General features: G+C 42.9%; 1 protein-coding gene across 1 annotated transcript in view; it reads left to right on the forward strand.

The window, feature by feature from the left end:
• Positions 1–718: 718 nt before the first annotated feature.
• LOC308289564 (protocadherin-16-like) overlaps positions 719–22503 on the forward strand; it is a gene marked incomplete at its 5' end in the record, with an annotated part of 89531 nt that continues 67746 nt past the window's right edge. Inside the window, one exon of the mRNA XM_080731292.1 lies at positions 719–2518. Within this exon, the coding sequence (XP_080587418.1) occupies positions 719–2518 (1800 nt within the window). The remainder of the gene's footprint in view (positions 2519–22503) is intronic.

Genomic DNA, 22503 nt, shown 5'->3' on the forward strand with positions numbered 1-22503 from the left:
GGTTGGCAGCAACAGGGACCATGGTACACATGGGGGAAATTGGCAATATATTGTCACACCTAAACAATTCAGCTAAAATGTTTTGCCTTATAAACTCTTCCCATGATACAGCATCTCATTATGATGAAAATAACAACGACAGCACACAACAGTCAAATGTGCCCTTATAATGTACTGGCCTGGGGACTGCCATAGCTGAATAGGAATAACAACTGTTCAGTCAGCGCAACTCATGAATGAGTAAATGCATTTCCAAAAATGTTACTCAGAAGAGGTAAACATCACTGAGCTAGATTTCTTTTTCAATGGTCAATACAGGCAGACAACAGGTCAATATCTATGTATTTCTTTTTTTTAATTGAATGCATAGACCATAAAGGCTAAGGCAGCCTGCTGTTTCCTTATGTTATTTGAGCAAAGGAATGCTTTCTAGTCCACTAAAGTAACAAGGTGTTGACTTATTAGGTGAAGAAGTATAGGAAAATGTTATGTGCAAGGCTGTATTGTGTGCACTGCGGCCAGGAAAGCAGCCCACTGGAACATATGGAAAAGTCTTTAAGCCATCTACTTTCTCCAAAAATAGCTTGAGGTATTATGCAAAGAAATGATACACGGCTCCTTTGTTTCTACTGTTGTTCACTTTTGATATTACTCAGCACTTCATCTACACCCCCCCCCCCCCTTTCTGTCTCTGTAGCTTTAAAAAGAAGGAGCCAGAATGCAGACAGCCGCCAAGTGTTTGGGGAAGTCTACAATGGCCCCGTTGCACCACGAGGGTTGCTGGAGCAAGAGGCTTGTGCTGCTAGTGTATGTGGTGTTGGAGCTCATAACGACCCACTCACCCATGGTCCTGGGCACGCTCGAGCTACAGCTGGATGAGGAGCAGCCGGCGGGCACAATCGTTGGTGACATCAGCACCGGACTTCCCCCTGGCATCACCGCAGCCCTGTACTTCATTTCAGACCATGAGGGCACGGGGGTGGGTAACGACCTGGACATAGACGAGAGCACTGGTATTATTAAAACTGCCAAGGTTCTAGACAGGGAGCTGAGGGACCGGTACAACTTCTTTGCGGTCACAATGACGGGGGTGACTGTGGAGGTGACCATCAAGGTGAATGACATAAATGACCATGCCCCGGCCTTCCCTAAAAAGAGGGCAACGTTTAAAATACCAGAGCAGACGGCCATTGGCACCAGGTTCCCTCTGGACCCCGCCCTGGATGCTGATAAAGACCAGCTAACCACCCAGGGCTACCTCATCAAAGATGGCAACATTGGCCAGGCCTTCACTTTGGAGACCAGGAGGGGTAGCAATGAGGTTCTCTATCTGGACTTGGTGGTCAATGCCGTTCTAGACAGAGAGCGAAGGTCCACATACACTTTATCTATAGAGGCCTTTGATGGTGGCTCTCCGAAAAGGAGTGACCAAATGACGTTAGATATCACTGTGCAGGACATTAACGATAACGCTCCTGTTTTCAATCAGAGCCGCTACCATGCCATCATCTCTGAGAACCTTCAACCAGGGAGCAACATCCTACAGGTATTTGCCTCTGACGCAGATGATGGAGACAATGGCCTGGTGCTGTATGAGATAAACAGGAGACAGAGTGATCCAGACCGTTACTTTGTCATAGACACGCGCACAGGCATCATTACTCTAAACAAGCCCCTGGACTTTGAGATGAGGCGAGTCCATGAGCTGGTGGTTCAGGCACAAGATAACGCCACACAGCCCGAGGTCACAAATGCCTTTGTCACCATCCATGTCAGAGACTACAATGACAACCAGCCCACCATGACCATCATCTTCCTCAGTGAGGACGGCTCCCCGCAAATCTCAGAGGGGGCACAGCCAGGCCAGTATGTGGCAAGGATCTCAGTCACTGACCCGGACTATGGCGAGTACGCCAATGTCAATGTGTCTCTGGAGGGAGGCGATGGGAAGTTCGCCCTGACCACCAAGGACAACATCATATATTTAATCTGTGTGGACCAAATTCTGGACCGCGAGGAGAGGGATACTTATGAACTGAGGGTGATGGCAACAGACGCTGGCACTCCTCCCCTCAGGGCAGAGTCCTCCTTCACCATCCAGGTAGTTGATGTCAATGACAACCCTCCTTTGTTTGACCAGCCCGTCTACAGACAGATCATTCCAGAAGTGGTGTTTCCAGGGAGCTTTGTGCTGCAGGTGACCGCTAGAGATAAAGACCATGGACCCAATGGGGACATCAACTACAGCATCTTGCAGGACCAAGGGACTCACTCAGACTGGTTCAGCATAGATGCCGTGACAGGCATCATCACAACGTTGTCCCAGCTGGATTATGAGAAGGACCCCAAGCCCAGTGTCACCGTGGTGGCCACTGATGGTGGGAATCCGCCCCTGTCATCGACGGCGATAGTAAACGTTATACTGCAGGATATAAACGACAACGAACCTGTTTTTGAGAGGAACTTCTACAATGCTTCCATCAAAGAGAACACAGCTGCTGGGACGTGCATTCTTGAGGTAGGACATTTTCCCTCTCAAGTGCTTTTTATTTTTTTTATTAAATCCTTATGACTTGAATGATTTTATGAACACACTTTGAGATTAAGGGGCTGAGAGATGATGTAGCCTACTATAGTGATATAAGGGCCTGAACATGTGTATCATTTTTTTTTTACACTGAAGCAGTTTAAACTGGACAGCTTTAGTGTGGATTTTACCTGCAGATTTTTAGGACAAGAGGATCTCACTTTTGGCTGTCCTCTCCTTCACCTCTTAAAGGTTTCCAAGGTAACAAAAGCAGTGTAGAGGCCTCTGTCAAGAACAGGCACAAAAGGGTTTTTCACATATTCACACCGGATCAGGGCTTTATCTAAAGAAATTGATGACACCAAGAGTCAACAAAAGCCACCCTAATTAGCCTGGTTGAGTGTGAGCAAAATAAATGGATATGGATAACAAGGAATAAACATTCAGACAAATTACAGCATTTGATGACACCTCCATGGTGTTTCAGTGAAATACATTGTGTTCTCATGTTATTTTTGTTGTTAGGTTATTTAAAAGAAAATCTTTCTGCTTTTACATATTTTCTGGCCGTTACTTATTCTGTGTTTTCTGTAGAATATCAAACTGTTTCACTAAATGTGCTACTGCAATGAGGAGTTTGGGGGAAATAAAGATCAGTTACCAGAGACCAGTATTTCTGAAAGTTACAGGTTCCCATAATCCCTGTTTCACCGGTGTCTGTGGTGTGGTTGCATGGGCCAAGGACCTGCATGCATAGTGCAGTCCTTACAAAGGGCTCAGGAGATGGGATTTTGGCCCAGAATTTGGACAGGGGAGTAGAGGGTGGTGCTGATGGGAGATTCAGTACTGGCTGTGGCTCCTGGCTTGCAAGCAGAAATAGAAGCTGAGAGTGGTTCTTTTGGGAAGTCCCCAAATTATAAATCACAGGGAACACAGGGATAAAGAGACAGAAGAGTTCACCGAAACTGATTATAGAATATGGAATAGCACCTAGAGGACAATACAAAAAAGAAAAAAAGATTTGGAGCAAATTAACCACATGAACCCTAGTGTCCCTTTTCTGGGGTGAACATTCAGTGAAAATAGCAGATCTACAAGCTCAAACGCTTCACATTGCAAATGTGATGTGTTGTACGCCTGTAGACTGGCTATTCTTGGCGAAGAGATTTGGGGTAGAAGGAAAAAAGGAGCAGACCAAGTATAGAGCCCTGGGGGACTAAGAATAGTACATAGGGTGGTTTTAACATTCATTGACCATTGCTTCCATAGTGTTTAATACAATGGAGAAATGTGTGGGGAAAAAAAGATGATATTTCAAGCTGAGGCAAAGAGTGTCTATGGACCATGTCCCTTCCTCGATCTCGCTATTGAAGCATTACTACACTACCTGTCTGCAGACAGCCCTCAGGTAATGATACGCTCGGCTTGACCAGTAGTTGCCTTACCGTCTCCTAGTATGAGGTATTTCTTCAAAGCCAGCATTCCCTGGTCTCTCTTGGGCCGGCCTGGATATTGAAGACGTGTGCTTGGCTCACCATGTGAGAACAGACTGCAAGCTTGCTCAGGGTGCCAGCACTACATCCAAACATCTCAGCAAGACATCTGATGATGTTTTTTCTTTCTCTCTGCTTAAGAAATTCCCACTGTCCCTTTTTCCGTGCGCAGAGCTGTCCAAAAAGCCATTACAATATGGGTATTGTGATCGTTAATACGGACGTTTGAAGTGGGTACGATTTCGTAGCTCCCCAAACCACCAGCACAGCAGTTCCTGATTATTCTAATACAGTCTGGCTCCACATTTCTACGTGTGAGATTTTGTCACTTGCCCCATGTGTCATTGGCTACAGTATGTGGAGGAACAGTTAAAATTAGGTGCGACGAATAAAAAAAGACATGATTGAAACTAAGCCCTTAAACCTATTAGCAGAAATCAGTCTTGTAATGCAATATGTAAGATGTAAGGCCTACTGAACAGGAAAATAGGTCATCTGTGAGAGGGGAAAATAAGCATTTCATGAAGTGACATCCTGCAAATCATAAGCAGCGTTTTGGTTGCGGTTTATATGGCGCCAACATTCTTAATTCTTCTCTTAATAACCTTTCTTTTTCTTCTAAAGGTGTGATAATTTTTCTTAAACTTTCTTGGATGAGGTAGAGGTAAAACATGAGTCACTTCTTTTTCAGTATAGGAATCACACTGCTTAAACACTCTTGCTTTTCACATGCAATTCAATCCACCTAAGGCCTATACTTCATCATAAAATGAATTGCTAAAATAGCTGACAAGGGCACATGTCATGATGCAAGCTTGCAGATGAGTGATTTTCACTTTTTTTTGTGAATTCTGTGAAACAGTTTGCCTACATGCCGGTTGAAAGTGGTTATTTGAGGTGCAAGGTCACGATTGTGACTCATGGCTATTAGCTACTTTGGTGTAACAGCATTTAGGAAAAACAAAAAGCTTCTTGAGGTGGCAAACACAGGCAATTACAGAACTAGTATGTTTAATCAAGATCCTGTCTCTTTCTAAATTCAATAGAGGGACGCAAAATGAGGTCTATAGCTTTAATGTCTCAAAATTCAATATTTACTGAAGATCAGATCTACCAGCTTTTGGTCGTCTTTGGACTTAATTGCCTTAATTGATTTTCATCTGTTGTATGAGTCTAATCCATGATGTATGACCATTGGATTTAGTTATATCACTATCTTGTGTTGGGAACTAACACTTCATTAACACAGTACCATTCTATTGGGCCACAGACTCTGCATCAGACTAAGAATCACCTCTCTGTTTTGGGGGCATTGGTCTGGCTCCAGTGGAAAGGGGAGAGGGAGTCTCCAGGCAGCTGAGGGGGAAATGAGGCCCAACGAGTGCTGGCATGGCTGGCGGAGGTGACACGGGTAGGGGGGCTTCCTCGTCTGTCCTTCGGGCTGCCACTCTCCAAATTCTTCTTATCTGATCTCACTTCATTTCTAATTAGTTGTTGTGAGGATTGAATAGGGCACTCCTATGTTTATGACAGAATGGATGGCCTGTCATCACTGCAGGCCCCTTAGCGACATGAGAAGAAAACTGCTTTTTGTGAGAGAAAGCGAGATCACACATATATTATGTGTATATCGTTGTTTGTATGTCCAAAACCGTTTGTTTTGTATTTCTCATTTTAAAAATGATCTAAAATAGTGAAAATAGCAGATCAAAAAGAACACAACGCTTTGCATCGACAGTCTTGTATGATGAAGCAGGGCTTTGCTTTATGAAAAAAAAAAGCAAATTTGAAACTTGGATATACACAGTGTCTTCCTGACAGTGAGATATATAGAGAGAGCCGAGTGCAGAGTGCACCTTTTTCCTGAAAGATTATTCAACACTATTTCACAGAATTACTTAATGGACAACTTGCTAGAAAGAAGGAAGCAGACCTTTGAATCATTTCTCCATGCCTGCCAACATGAAACAGCAGGCCTGTTGGGGAAAAAAAGACTAGAATGCTCATAATTGCCCTGAAGAGAAAGCATGAATGATTCAAAGAGATTCATTGTTTCCATTCCAGTACTCTGCTGTGCTGCAGACAGTGACCACCAAATAGTAGGCCTAACTACTTGGCAGGTGCTAACTTCATTCATGCTTTATTCATGTTCAGTACCTGTAAGCAGGCAAATGTCATTCATCGTAATGAAGAACTAACTGGGTGCTGCAGTCATGTGAAGTCATGTTTTTCCTATTCCATAAAGAATTTATCATAATGCATAATACTCCATATAATAATATCAGGATGAAAGGCTGGAGTTGCCTCTGGGGTCAGTTTTGTTATACACAAGTGAGGTCTGAGAAATTAATATAGTTGCAGCCCTACTATGCTCAATTGCTGTTCTTATACCTATGAACGTACCCTTTTGTTAGTACAGACACCCAGTTCATATTCCTGAAAAGAACAAAATAAAAACATGTTGTGGAGATTATGGCGAATGCAAAGGAAAGGATATACATACATACATACATACATACATACATACATACATACATATACATACATACATGTCACAGTTTTTTTGAGTTTCAGTGAAATTGAGAACAGGAGCGCTCGTTGTGCGGCGCGGGGCGGAACAAGCGGTCGCTTTAATCCACAACAACGACAACAACAACATATCGTTGGCAGGAATGATAGCGCCTCACCCCACGGAGGTTAGGGTTAGGGTTAGGGTTAGGCATAGTTTTACTGAGGTTATGGTTAGGGTTAGGGTTAGAATTAGGCATAGTAAGCTAATGGCTAAACACAGCTGAGCTAGGCTAGTAGATAAACAAAGAAAGAGTGGTCGCAAACGAGTGACGTCAGCAACTACACAAGTGAATGGCTGTTGTCGCCATCTCATGGTGAATACGCAGAATTGCACAGGTGCGCTGATAAGAGACTATCAAAGTGAATTGATCCAGGTGGTGGTAGGGGTGTGTGGTGAACTACAAAACGAGCATTCTTACCCCAATCTGACTGAGTTACCCAAACTAACTGTAACATATATAATACACTATATATATATATATATATATATATATATATATATATATATATATATATATATATATATAAACTAATCTCAAATAAATATTAACAGTATTTCTGTCCAAAAGAAGTTACGATCGATCGATCGAGCTACACAGTCGAAGTAAAAATTATGCTCAAGATCAACTGCTGTGAAATGACAAGTTTAGGGCTGGTATTTTTATACACAAACCATGTAATCAATTCTCACCAGACATTCTTCTGAGGAGGTTGTCTGTTTTAATGCCATGCTGGACGGTTTGACCATGAAACTGGGCTTGCTTGAGGCAAGCTGACTCTTGCTTTTAGTCTCCCTGTGTTTCTTTTTCCCCCGCTAACTACCAAGCTCCTCTGTGGCTCTGTGGTTTAACACAGTATTTACGGGGAACAGGCAAAATTGCAGGAAACTGGATGTGCTACTTAATGTGTTCACAAATGTAATACTTCCTTGAACACTTACTCCTGGGCCTAGCAGGGGCACTGAAGCGAACATAAACACTGATGTACATCTGGATAGAGTGTGGGTGTTCAGGTCAGAGTTGCTGTGCTCGAGACAGCTGAGCGCCTTTTATTGTGCTCAGATGTCCATCAGCGAATCGGCTGCTTCTGTCCCTCCGACAACACAGGAAGAGCACAGGAGCTTATTGTGTGGTCAATTGTTTAATCTTATGTGGCCGAGAAATGAAGCGGAGAGAAAATGCTGTTCAGTGGTGGAAAACTATAGGTTGGGGATGTTCCACGCTTACCCTCTGGAATGGGATGGATCGATTTGGATTATCAACCTCATTTGAACCCTAGCGTCCCTACTCCATATTGACGGTCAAACAAACTCCAGTTGGATGTGGATATGGTATGGCATGGTGTAGGTGTGAAGCAAAGTCTCTAGCACACTGCAAAATCCGGAGTGTCAATTTACCTCTGAGAGGTAAATGAACACGGCGGATGTTGCCGTGCGGGGACAGACGGGTTGTGGAGCGTAGCTGGGGACAGGGTCTTCTTGCTCACATCTGCCGGGGAAAGGAAGATGGACTCATATAGCTGTCTCCTGGGACAAGAGATTTCATTAGGCGGTGCAGTACGTCTGCCAGACTGTCTGCTGCAGGTGAGGAGGACTCCTCTCGCAAATGGAAATAAGTTCATACTGAAAGGCGTGAGCAACAGTGAGAGAGAAGGGGGATAGAAGGGAAAAGAAGGAAAACAGTGGACACTGCAGCTGGACCCAGCTGTGGACCCCCACCCTCCCCACCGGTTAAGTCTATCCTCTGAGTCTGTCGGTGATACAGAACGGAAAGATACTCTCTATCCTTTCTCTGTTTGCTTGCCTCCTCTTTATCTCTTTCCCTACTTCCTTTTCCCATAACATTCTGTGATCCAGTTACAGTAACTCTGCTTGCTGTGTCTCCCTGAAGAGGGGTGACATGTACCGTACTTGGACAGCAGGTGAGAGCAGAACATCCGCTGAGCCACGGACAGTCCCTCGGCCTCCCCGGAATGAGGTGAACACACACACCGCCGGCCCCGTGGGTCCTGCGTCAGCTCAGGCTTAGGATTAGCCAATTAGCCGATACCGGAAAAGAATTGGGTGTAAATTACCAATGGAGTGAGGTCAGGCTGCAGGTGTGCGTGTCAGTGTTCAGGCACACTTTCCCACAGTGCTTTGCGCTCTGGTTCAAAGAGAGGAGGACTTGTACACGGCAATGGCAAAAAAAAGGGTACTGTTGTTCACTTTGCATCCCTTTTTTCCTTCTTTTACTGAGAGAGATAGAAAGACAAAGAGAGAGAGAGAGAGAGAGAGAGAGAGAGTTGCCAGGACGAGGGCTGCCAGGCCTTCTGCTCTCTCACAGCCCGTGGTCGCCTTGCACATGTGCACGGCAGTTGGCGTTGCTAAACAAACTGGGCGCGAGGAAGCATCATCTGCTCACGCTATTCACTCACTCCCTTCCAAAGCAAATCTGTGCTAAACCATCCATCCACCCCCCCTACTGTCCATCAGAAGCCACCAGACTGGAAAACAGACCCCAAGAAACAGCTTGCCAGGTACACCAGCAAAATGTGTAACAAAGAAACCGCCAGATCCCGGGCAAATAACTACCAAAACATCTTTCGGTATGTTTGACGAGGTGCAGATTTTGCCATGTCAGTTACTAATTTACTAGCAGTTTATTTTTTTATTTTTTCTACATTCATGACAAAACTGCCATTTCCTACAAAAGCATGCACTATATATACACACAGTCTTAAAATATCGCAACCACTGAGCAAATTGTATCCACATCCAAATCTTGACTGTTACAAAAAAATGCATCCCATAAGTTTGCCAGTAACCTCAGGCCTCTTAACTTTTTTCAGACTGGCTAGAGTGCTGCCAGTTTAAATAATGCCTGAGAAGAATGCTGCCGATCCCAACGAGCCCATGGAGAGAGAGAGAGAGAGAGAGAGAGACAGAGAAAGAGAGAGATTGAGAGAGAGAGAGAGAGACAGAGACAGAGAAAGAGAGAGAGAGAGATTGAGGGAGAGGGAGAGCAGAGCATGATGCCAGGATTGAGGTCAGATCTTCCTATTTCTGCTCTCAATTAGATCAATTAGGGTTTACTCCCAGGTCTAATTAGAGCTGTAGAGATGGCTGACAGCGAGGTAATTATCCAATGTCTCGGCTCTCCGTGAGAGAAAGATGACTGGGGACTGTGTTTGGGGAATAGATGGGTAAAACTGATATATATATAAGGGACAGATGAGTCCAAGAGTCTGTAAACATTCCGTCACCGAGCCTATTTGTCTTTGTGGCCATGGGACTGTGGGACCTGCATGCACACGCAAATGCACATGCGCTTTGTTAACAATAATGATTCTGTGAAATCTCCCACCTGCTGCCGACAGCATTCTGTCTCTTCGTTACCATGCGCATGAGTGTTCATCCAATTGTCTATGAGTGAGAGAGAGCGAGAGAGAGAGAGAGAGAGAGAGAGAGAGAGAGCGACAGAGAGAGAGAGATATGACCCACACAGTGAGGGATGCTTGTGGGGAGAGATGCTCCTTTTTACATTGTGGTTAGACATCGCTGTCTTTCTTGGCCTCAGACAGAGAGGCACCCAGCCCTGGTTCAGCCCTGTCTCTGCACACTCCCAGTCTGTGTGTCACTGTTACACCACGGTGGTCCACCATCACCACACTGTTGGTTCACTGTAACTCATTAACCACTTTCAATCAATAGGAAAATATTAATAATTATTATTATTATTACATTAAGGGTAATAATAAGGGTAATAATAATAATAATAATGGCGCAATCATAAAAAGATTTTAAAACATTTTCAAAAAATTTCAAAACCATTTTTTTTAAACTAATATACAAGCTCACAACATCTTGCTCCATGACATGTTGTGAGCCTGTAGATTTACTACTACTGTATAATGTATAAAATATGGCATAAGTGGTTCACAGCATTAAACCAAAAGGCTCCCTCATGTGTCATGCGGGAAGATATAGCAAACTAACTATATCATGCTTTAACTGCCCCAAGCAATTAATTATGTCTACAGTATATAGATACATTTTACATGGTGAAATAAGCGCTCAGCTTGGAGGCGATTTAGAGATTTACTTTGCACAGGGGGTGCACTAATTACCAGAGGACTCTGTGTGTACTTAATTATCAATAGGACTGATCTGGTGTTGTGCCGCCCCGGGTGCAGAGTTTATGTTGAGAGTGGTGTTCTGCTTCTTTTAACTAGTGCGCTGAAAGGCCAAATCTTTGTTTAGATTGTTGTGTATATGTAGCTTGATGCTGTGAGGGGGCCTGGAGGCAGCATGGAGAGCAGTGGGAAGCTCTGCTGTAATTAGGGTGAGTGCAGGACTCAAGATGTATGATGTGGTGTCTGAGAAGGGGAACAAAGAGCCAGGGATTGGGGTGTGCGGTGGATATGTTTGTATGGTGAGAGGGGGTGGGGTGGGGGGGGGGGGGGACTGAGAGAGTGGAAGAAATTCTGTAATCTTTGCCCTGTGTTCTACCTTGGATTGGCTCACAAGTGCATCACAAGAACTTACAAGGACTCCCGAGGCATCAGCGTAAGAGCAGGCAAGGTTTATGGTGCAACAGTACCCCATTTTGGCTCCAAACGTGCTCTACTCAAAATAAGATGTCCCTATCGCCCGTAAGCCTTTCTATGTGTCATGCTTTTTTGTTGTTGTTGCCCAGCATACTTTAAATTCAGGGCATTTAATCACAGTGATTCAACCAGGGCAGAAACCACACGGACCCGTGTTGGAATACGTAAAGGAAAATAGTGCGCTTATTATGTCTGTGTTTTTACTGTAAGCGGTCTGTACGGAGATTCTCTTTCTGACCAAGATGATCAGCCTCAGAGGATGAATCAAAAATACTTCATGGTCGGGTGCCCAGAAAACGGCTTTTTGAGCTTGTCTATTGTGGCCTCAGTAATATCATATCTATGAAGAAGAGCTTGGAGGAGAAGCTGAGAGATGATGGATAAACAAGAGATCTGAAAAAAAATGTTGGTGCTCCAAAAAAACAAAAGTGTAGGCCAGTGTAATATCAACAGGGAATAAAGGTATCCAGACATCTGGTTTCAGGGGCTGTCTCCAGTCAGACCTGGCTGTGCCTTTATGCTTGAGTGCTTGAGAAGTGCTGATGAAATTATGTCTCTCCCCGGGTCGCAGAGATAGAATTACACAAGTCTTAGATCACTGTTGCATATCTATCATTTGTGATACTGCATCACCTGCTCTTAGAACTTTATGTTTTTACTGGATCTATCAGCACTTCTTTAGTACCATGATGACATTGACAGTGGTGTATTTCAATCAGCTATTCGCTACTATAGACACAAAACTTTTCAAAGTTGCATAGACTTTAAGTTGTGTAATTCTTTGCATAATTGTCTTTTAAGTTGTGCAGTTCTTTGCATAATTGTCATACGTATAGATCATTGATTCTCAAACCTTTTCATGTCAATGAAACTCCAATTAATTTGTATTTGTCCGCAGACTTCTAAAAATATTTTGTGCCCGGGACCCCATGAACTGTGTGTTGTGAAAATGTTTAATATTGCAAATTCTTCAAGGTTTTTGAAAATAGATCTACAAGCTCACAACGAGTTGTAAACTTATAGATCGACTATTTTCAAATATCCGATGGATATAGGGTTAAAGTGGACTAATCTCACAAATATTCAGTGGGTCTGCAGATGGGAAAGAGTTTGGATTGTAGACCCGTTCAGGTCTTTGGTCCAAGGTCTTAGCAAGACAAAGTAGCCATTTGCTGCCAATTTCCACTATCAACTACAGGCCCTGATTAGGCCAAGCAGCATACAGTATAAATAATGGACATTGTATTTTGCGCTTGGTGTTTGAAGTCATGACACATTGGCGTGATATTAGTTCATTCAAAGCACACAAACCGGCTCAAAACAGCTTGACAACTGGTCTTGAACTGATCAAGCAAGATAAGAGTAACTTTGTCATCCCTATAACTCAGCCTTTGATTAAATATGTATTGTATTTTCACCTCAATTAAAGATTAATGTCTTTCTGCAAGTCCAGTGGGTAACATTCATTAGACATGCTAGTCTTTAAGCAAACAGAATGATTGATGAGATGATTGATAAGTAAGATGTAGTGTACAGTATGTCTGTTTTGGACAAAAAACAGGGGGAGAAAAGATTAAACATAATTCTGCTATGTAGAAGGTTTTCTATTAGGGTCCAACTTATGTCAGCATCAGTAATTTTGGCACTGATGCCAGTTTCATACTTTTGAAAAAAAGGAAGACTGCTGTGTATACCCAACCTAATGTGGTTTCAGGTGCAGGATAAAGACATACTGTAACTACAAAACAAGTGTTTCGATCATATTGACATTGGGTGGGCTGTTTTAATGGCTAATTAAGATCCATTAGTCTCTCATCAGAGATCTCTGCCTGGTATGTCTGGGAACTCTAAATTCAGTGAATGGGCTAGAACAGCGGCAAGAACAAACCTATGCTACCTGCTTTGAAAATCAATCATATCATGTCCCAGTCCCACTATGACAGACTGTCTGGTTGATTGTGCAATGCAGTTATTTTGTACTTTTCTGGTTCCACACAGTTTTAGCCCATGCATTGAATTTAGATGTCACCAGACTTATCAGTAGGCAGACATCATCTGACTGCGAGAGACTAGGTCCATATGACCAAATCATAGTGAATGCAAACATATAAATATTAGGAGCACATTTTTCAGTGTGTGGATATTTCTTCCTTTTGTATATATAATATATATATATATATCCCACAACCTTAATTAGAATCGCCCCGTGTGTTTGTGTGTTTGTGTGTTTGTGTGTGTTTCCATCTGTAACTCCACGTTCAGCAGTTGTTCAATTGTCTAAAAAACAAAATACAAAAATCAATAACGCATGTACCTTGCCCAACATCAACTTTATCACCTTCAAATGTGTCTCTACTTCTCATAATCCCCAAATGTTTAAAATATTTCCCCAAATTTTGGCCTGTAGGCGGCTTTGTCCTGTGATGCGATTTACATCACAAATGGGCGTCAACAAGCGTCTGTCTGCTTCACACCAAGGGGCTGTAGGCTAGTATACACACACACACACACACACACACACACACACACACACACACACACACACACACACACACACACACACACACACACACACACACACACACACTCACACACACACACACATATATACATATTTCCTAGAAAATCTGATTTTAATCAGGCTTTATTGCTGAAATTGTGATTTAGCAGCATCTTATCCGTGAGCAAGCATGTACATGTTACAAGTATCAAGTATGATCTTTTATGTGACTTGGAGTGTAAGTTGAAAGAACAGAATCAGGATCTTACGCTTTAAATATTGCTTAGTCTCAGTCATTTCTCTTGCTGTGTTTCAACCACTGCTACAGCATGATTTATTATTGATTGCTTCCTTGCCACATTTCTTTATACCGCGCATGCTAATGTTACACTCCTTAACAGGCTTAGCTATATGTATACATTTTTTATTTTCCTATTACCGCAGAGGATGTGACTCATCTTTGAATTATCACTCTCCTCAATTTGAAATTATTTGCCAAGGCGTCTTCTGCTCAAGCTCTAACCTCTCTTTGCTACTAATATGCTAATATGGTATGAAAATTCAGTTTCTTAAGATATTCCAATAAACCTGTTCGTTTTCTACGGCCGTGGTCTGCATGTCTAGAAGGTTTTTAATGGAGAGGCTTTCTTTTGGAGCAGAGAGCTGCTGCCAGTATTTTTCCCTCCTGCAGGTCTTTAGATGGCTTGTAAATAGTGTGTTTAAGTGTGAAGTCACCCTATGTCTAGTTGCTTCCTCTCTTTATTCACCACAATAACACAAATGTATAGAAGTGTGATGGATATGGATGTTGTTTTTAAAAAGGGGAAGGGCACCACCACTCGTCCCGTGGGACTGGGCAGAGCAATGTTCTGCAGAAGGGGATTTGAACTGGCATATAATTTAGATGAATACAAGTGAGAAGAATTGAAAGAAAGAGACTTATAATTATTATTATAGTAATATGTGTATTATTTATAATAGCACTTAATTAAGTTAAAATATGCTTTACAAAATATGAGAGACTCTATCACAAACCAAGAGATGGGAGTAGATGGGGGTAGTCATTAAAAGTGAATAACAACACAGAGTCTAATAATGTGTGCAGTTTCTGAACGAAGGCGCACACATCACAATGTGGAGTTCAGTGGCGATGGTGAAACCGCACTAAGCATGGTAGCTGTGGGCATGTTCTATAGTGCGGGAATGGTCCATGCCTCATTTGGTTAAATGGGAATAGCAATCTTTTGAAATACTGGTGTAATATTGGGTGTAACTAGAAATTCGCCTAAAAACACTACTACACAGATTTTTAACTATGATCTAACTTTCATAAAGTTTCACTTTTGTAGGCATTTCAGGCTTTTGTGGCCATAGGTGCTCATGACCATCATGCATATAGTGAAAGGAGCTGTGAGGGGGAGCGTTGAGAGGACAGATATAAATACTGTACTTAAATGTATACACAAACCCTCTTGTTGATGGCTTTGTCTAAGGCCATGGCGTAAAATCAATGTAGATTCAACAGTAATAATCAAGCATAATACAATAATCAAGTCACTTGACATATTGAATCAAATGAATCAAATACAAATAACATACAAATTAAATACAACTCATCCAATACTGTAAGTGAAACGGATATCAAAGTGATTTAAAAGAGGACAGAGAGATCGCAAGCCTGATTTCCTTAGACTTCTGCTGGCAGGCCGGGCTGTGCTATTGCTTGTTATGCAGTGTGATTTAGATTCCCGCAATTACACAAGGCAAGCATAGGAAGACTTGTGGCCAGTCGTTTGACATTTCTCAAATGGCACGCAACCAGACACACATTGTTGGCCAAGTGAACTCTGCAGTCTGGAGTTGGGTGAAAGAGCGTAGCTAACAATTTATAGTGAAGATGCGCGGTGGAAAACTGGAATGGAGTGAACGACGGATTAGACGTGGAAAGAAGATGAATAGGGTAAGTGGGAAGGATGAAGAGTGAAAGACAAAACTGTCAGAGAAGGAACAGGGAGAGATTTTACCTCATGCAGTGTGAAAGCAAACGTGTTGTGGATGAAGCTGCACTGTTGGCTAGTTACTATGGAAATAGGAGAAATTGGCAAGAAGGGCAAGCAGTGTAAACAAGGAACACCATCTACAAGTCCCCCTCCATAAGCAGTGGTGGAAAAGTAGAAGTATCAATACCGCAATGTAGAAGTACTCTGTTACAAGTAAAAGTCCAGAATTCAAAAGGTACTTGAGGCAAAGTAAAAACCATGATATAATTTCGTCATTCACACTATCTCACTTTATCATGGTTTTTACTTTGTCTTTGTATTCAAGATTATTGAAGTCATCAACTCTCAGACATCCTCTCTACAGTTCATCTACTATTCCAGGTAGTAGATGAACTATAACTGGACTGTTAGAGAGCTACTTAAGTAAGCTTCCCGTTTTCTGGTGTTTATTGCTGTGGCCTTTCAGGCTTTTCCTGGGACTATCATACGGCAACATCAACACATCCCATAAGCGCCATGGGACACGGAGAAGCCTCCGTAGGTGTTTGTTTGGGAAATGGCAACATCACGATGTCTTTGTCAGGGAAGGCGCATTTATCCCAGACCGGTGTACAGTATAAACACATCACATAAACACAGCTATCAGATGGATCTTGTTTATTGTGTCTCGACTGATTTCCATTTTGACTGTAGCGCTGTAAGGGTACGAAGAGGACTCAATGTGTTTATTCAACATATACGCCCCCGCACCCCCACGCTGTCAGTGGCTGGGCCTCTGCATTTGTCATGAGGGGCATAAATGGAGGGGAGTTCACAAGGCTGGCCCGGCTCACTCCCAACCTCCGTGTCCGCTCGGCTGTCTTCAGGGGTGGGGGGGGGTCAAAGTGGGGGGCCCCAAATTATTATTAATTATTTTATACTTTATCTATTGAAAAATAGCAGATTTACAAGCTCACAGCACGGCACCATGTGCCGCGCTGCAAGCTTTGTAGATCTGCTATTTTTGAAAAGTTGTGAAAATGTGTGCAAATCTTTGAATATATGTACTTTTCAAGCAAACGTTTGTAACTCAAATCTTGCTTCTGGGGGGTCCCTGGAACTAAATATTTTGAGATGGGGGTCCGTGGCCAAATACATATCATTTTGGGGGTCATTCACATGAAAAAGTTTGAGTACCACTGACATAGAAACATAGGTTTTTCAAAAAACCTTAGAAGGATTTGAAATATTCAAAGACAAAAATAGCAGATCTACAAGGTTGCAGCGCGGCACTGTGAGCTTGTAAATCTGCTATTTTTCAATAGTTAAAGCACAAAATGTGAGCGAATCCTTGTACCTAGTGCCCAGAATTTGGTGGGACACCCCTGGCTCTCTTTGTCCCTGCTTTGTGTCTGGCTGCAGGGTCTTTCCCCTCGCCCTGCCTTCCCATCTCCTCTGGGTCCTGATAAGAGATCGGCATCGTAATGAAGTACCAGCCTGCTTAGATTCAATTTGCCCTTTATTTTCCACTTGGAAGGGAAGACCTATCTGCCAGAAAAACACTTCCTTCCAGAAACAAACTTATCCCACACCTACATCCCCCCCGACATGGACAACCATTCAGCCTTTATCTCCTGTATTAGACTCATGTGAGGCAACGGACACACATCCATTATCTCAGACCGGACAAAGCCTATGTACCCACTGCAGGAAACAGTTGAGAGCACTTACTGGACTGACAGGATTTTCTCATAAAAGATTTTTTGTTTTTTTGTTTTCTCTTTTCACCTAAAGGTGCTAATGTACTGTTCAGTTCAGACATGGCATCTAAATGGAATTAATGTGAAATGACAAAGTGCATGAAGGGAAAGTGTTAGTGGATGGGAGAGATGGATTCTGAAACAGCTTGCGTGCCAGTGTGTTCTTTTCCTTTTCTGAGAAGGTGGGACAAAGCTGCTGGATTTGGCCTGTGTTTTTTCAGTAGGAGAGGAGGACAATCTGCATGGGGCCAAAGCACACAAGAGTTTTGGCATTAGCAAACAATAGACAGTGCAGAAACATACACATTACATACATTAGGCCAGTGAGATCTGAAAGCAATCGGTATCTTAATTTGTTTTTGATTCAGCAGAAATCAAAGAACTGGCTTATGATGCCCGAATTCAGGCTCCTGCTGAACTTTCCAGGAAAAGGTCTTAGGAATTAGGTTATAACAACTTGGTCTAAGTGCTCAACAACGGGAAATGGCTGAAAGAAATATGAGGGGGATAGGCAATTAAACAGATGAATGACTAGTTGGAAGTCCCACATCCCAAAACAGCTGAATTTTCATTCACTGAACTTGCCAAATGGTTCACCTGCAGTGACTTATTTGTCAAGTTCCAGAAGATGAGGATACTTTAGGGTGGGGTGGATGAAGAACTGCACAGAGTTTAGTTCTGGAAATGGAAATGACAGAAGATCTCCTTTACTTTAAGTCACAGAGCATGATGATGGCAATAGAAGTAGAAAGTAATACCTCAGGAATGGTCTCTGAAGATTTTCACTTTGTAGTTATACTGCAGCAGCTTCTGTGCTTGGCTTTGCAACCCAGTTTTTCTTTTTGAAAACTATGGGAGCAGAAACCAGTAGAAACCACTGAACTATAATTCCACTACTAATATCCAAGAAGAGGCCATTAACGTTTTGATTACACCACATATATTCCTAATCCTATACCACGTTGAAGTGCTAAAAAGGTGTCTCGTGAGGTTGTGATTTCACAGGCAGAAGAAGAAAGTGCTGTGTTTTTTGTGATGTGATACACGTTGTTAGATTTATATAACATATAAAATATATAAAATGTGAGATGATAGCCTCAAGTGGCCTAATAATTAGCAGTATATCCCAATTGGGAGTGGGACTCACACCACCAATTGTTTTCAATAGCTCAGTGATTTTTCTTTCATAAGAATTCCTAACTGGCACATAGCTTTGGTTACTTTGATATGATTTCTCCTTCGGTGCTGTGACTCTTAAGGGTGGAATGTTTTTTTCCACTGCGTTGCAGTTCCTTCTGTGAAGTTCATTGCCGCTTTATGTAATGAGCCTCATTAAAGGGAGCCTAATGGCACCAACCACTCTGCTCGAAGGGGAGCATGCAGGATTTGGTGTGGTCTCCCCGAGGCCTGGGTGGTATGGAGAGAGGGATTAGCAATGTGACGTCAAAGTCCTCTGGCTGGAAAGAGTGCCATGATATGTTCACATAGCTCTGCTCGCACTGGACAGTCAGTCAGTTTCCAATCCCCACCGAAGCCTGGGGATCTTCAGATGTGGGCACAGCAGGAAGCCAGTGGAAATGAGCACCGTGGCAGTGGTGTGCTGTGCAGTCGGGATGACAGGGAGGAAATTGCTAGCTCAAACAGCACCGCGCTAATGCTGGGATTTCAAATGTAATCCAGACTCACTGCAGAAGACAGCAGACTTTGTTATTAGACGAACCTCGCAAGCTATAACAATGTCATATCTTTATCCTTTAGATCTACAATAACAAAGGACTGGGGGGAAAGTGCCACTGTACTTTAATTAATCAACAGAGTTATGCCATTCTATAGCATGAATTATAGAGCAAATGTGGCAGACTGCTCTTAAATAAATCACATAACTGCTGTTCTTTCTTTTTAAGATCATTTTATAGGGATATATTTTATTGATTTACTCCCATTTGACAGTGGAGCGACTGAGATAGGAAAGGAGAGACAGGAGACAGAAGAGTGGAGGGGATGACATGCAAAATAAGTCCTCAGCTATGAATTGGGACATTGCAGTTTACGTTGCCTAAGCTAAACTAGGTGCTATATTACTTTTACCTTTTGTATTATAAGTCTTTAAAAACGAGTTGTAGGCAAAACAATTATATTAAACCACCGCTCAGTTCACACGGGTGTGATTTTATTTTTATTTTTCCCCCTTTTTTATCTTAAGAGGCATGACCTAAGTCAGGTGTCACAAAGATACAATTGGTCAGTATCTGTGTTTCAATCTGTTTCCTTTTTCTAATGTGATGCAAAGGTCTCTTTAGTGAACCAGTCTAGACCCCTTTCACTCTGTGAGTTTGTTGTTGCCAGGCTATTACAAATGCCAGAGAACCTGACACAATGTGCTGGGGGAGAATGGCTTATGGCACAAACATGGCACTGTCTGCGGCTGTGGGGGCTGGGGATGTAGGACAACTGCTTTATGATGGTAAACTCCTTTCCTGAAAGATTGGGGACCTCCTTCTAGCTTGCCAGCATAACCATATTGAACGTGGACTGCCTCAACATATTGGATTAGCTGATTAAATAGAGTGATAATTTAACTTAAAGGTTAAATCATGACATTTAGAGCATTGGAAAGACTGTCATTCTCGGTGCTTACATATTCACAACAAACCGTGAAGAATATAGGGGCCAGAATGATAATTACTGTATGCTATTCTACATTGTACCAAGACTTAGTGAGCTTAAATAGGGCTCCATGAAGATTAGCAAAGGGAGCACGCCATTTATTTGGTAAGGCATTTTTTTTGTTAATACACAAAAAAAAAAAAAAAAAAAGTATCTGTGTGCATATGGGTTAAAGAAGTAAAAATATATACACTGCATGTGTACTGCCAAACCAGTGACAGGGAGCCCTTGCCGTCTTGGCAAGTGTTTCTACAGAATAAATACAGCAAAAAAGAAAGAAGAAAAAAAGGAGAGTGAATGTTGGGATCCAAACCAGAAACCAAGAACTGTGTAGGTTTTCTTTTCTTTTTTCATTTTCCTCTGTCACGCATAGAGACTGAATCACAGCTCAAGAGCATGGAAGAAAGACAGCAGGATAGAGAGAAAAACAGCCAGAGATGCAGAAAGAGAGGGAGAGGGGGGGGGGGGGGGGGGGGGGGGGTTGGGGTCACAAGTAAAATAAATTGAGGGAAAGGTAAGATTGAAAGAAAGAAAATGGAGTAAGAAGGGAGAAGGACAGAGATAGAAGAGAATGGAATAAAAATAGGCTCATGATGGAGCTAGCGTCTCCATGAGGCAGCCCGCTAACCTCAGAGGCGCCACACTCCCTGGCTTATCCCGACCCAGCGAGAAGGAGGGGCGACACCGCAGATCCTTCTGGCTGCCAAGACTCCAGCGCCAGGCGTGCTCTCTTTCTCTCTGGTCGTGGGGGTGTGCAGAGCTGGGGTGGGGGGGGCAGACATTTCAACTTTGAAAGGTAACAAAAAGTTGTTCCACTCGCTGGATGACAGGGTAACCCTCAGCCACACTTCATCTCATAGGCCCATTAACAGGGAGTCTGCAGCCCGGGGAGTCAAATGTCAGCAGGGGTGTCGCACCAAATTCTGGGCACAAGGATTCACAGCGTTATTTTGTGCATTAACTATAGAAAAATAGCAGATATACAAGCTCACAACACGGCACCGAGTGCCACGCTGCGAGCTTGTAGATCTGCTTGTCTTTGTTTCTATGTCAGTGGTGCTCAAACCTTTTCATGCGAAGGACCCCCAAAATGCTATGTATTTGGCCACGGACCCCATCTCAAAATATTTAGTTCCAGGGACCCCCCAGAAGCAAAATTTGAGTAACAAATTGTCGCTTAAAAAAATACATATGTTCAAAGATTTTTTCATGACTTAGCTATTGAAAAATAGCAGATCTACAAGCTTGCAGCGTGGCACTCGGTGCCGCGCTGTGAGCTTGTATATCTGCTATTTTTCAATAGCTAAAATATAAAGTAATGAAGGCCCCTCCACCTTGGGCCCTAGTAACTCAGTCCCACTCCCCCCCCCCTTGTGACGCCAAGTTCCAGCTGAGATGTCTCACAAGACCTGCTGCCGTCTCCCTGGTAGTCGTGCATGACTGTAAGGATGACACGGTGGCTTCATGAAGGAGCTGCTGCCCCAGCATGGCAGCTGGTAGCTACAGTACTGACTCACAGGGCTAACATTTGACCTTGGTGCACATTGTTAGCTCGGACTACAGGGTAGGTTGCATCAATCACGGCAACATGGGGGCCGATGGAGGAGACACAGACCTGGCTGGAGATCACTGACCTGGGAGTGAAATTCCACAGTGTTACCATCACTTCCTGTCCTCCTCTTGTTCCCAGTGGGACTACTGCAGCTCAGAGAGAGCAAGAAGTAGACAGAAGGTCTCAGGGAAAAATTAAAAGAACAATGCACCCGAATGTTAAACTTATTATTTTACTAAATGAAAGCACAACCCAGACTATTGCACACATAATCCTATGATAGCCAGCTCTGTGCTCACGACTGCTATATTTTACTGCTATCCTGTACACTGCAATGGGACCCGATTGTCTGCTAAAAGGCAATGGATTGTCCTCAGTCATGCACTGTATTTCCCACGGCTTGGAGTGCAGGTAAGATGAATTTCATGCTGCACATCTAAAGAGCAGAAAGAGTCTGGTTTATCAGGAAGTCTGTGAGGTCATCTGGGAGTTTGGTGAAAGACAGACCAGGGAAGAGAACTAGACAACACAAACACGCTTCTTCATCTGCAGAGTATTGCACAGGGAGAAAATATTAAGTGTATTAAGGGAAGTGGATTATGTGGATTAAGGGAACTGTATACAGATATTTTCTACCTCAGTTTTGGAAGGAAACAAAATACATCTGGACTGCATTAGTTTTTTATGAACAGTATTTGGTTTCCTTGTGTTTGTCATTTTTGAATCTGACTGGGGGGGGGGGGTCCACTGAATTTGTGCAAAGATGGGGTATTTTATTGTTTTGTTTTTTCAACTCTCCCGCTCTGAAAAATAGTATATAATTAGATACCAAAGAAGTGCAACCTATATTTTTGGAAACCCACAGGG

The sequence above is a fragment of the Nannobrachium achirus genome, assembly GCF_963921795.1.
Source record: "Nannobrachium achirus genome assembly, chromosome: 8".
Lineage (NCBI taxonomy): Eukaryota > Metazoa > Chordata > Actinopteri > Myctophiformes > Myctophidae > Nannobrachium > Nannobrachium achirus.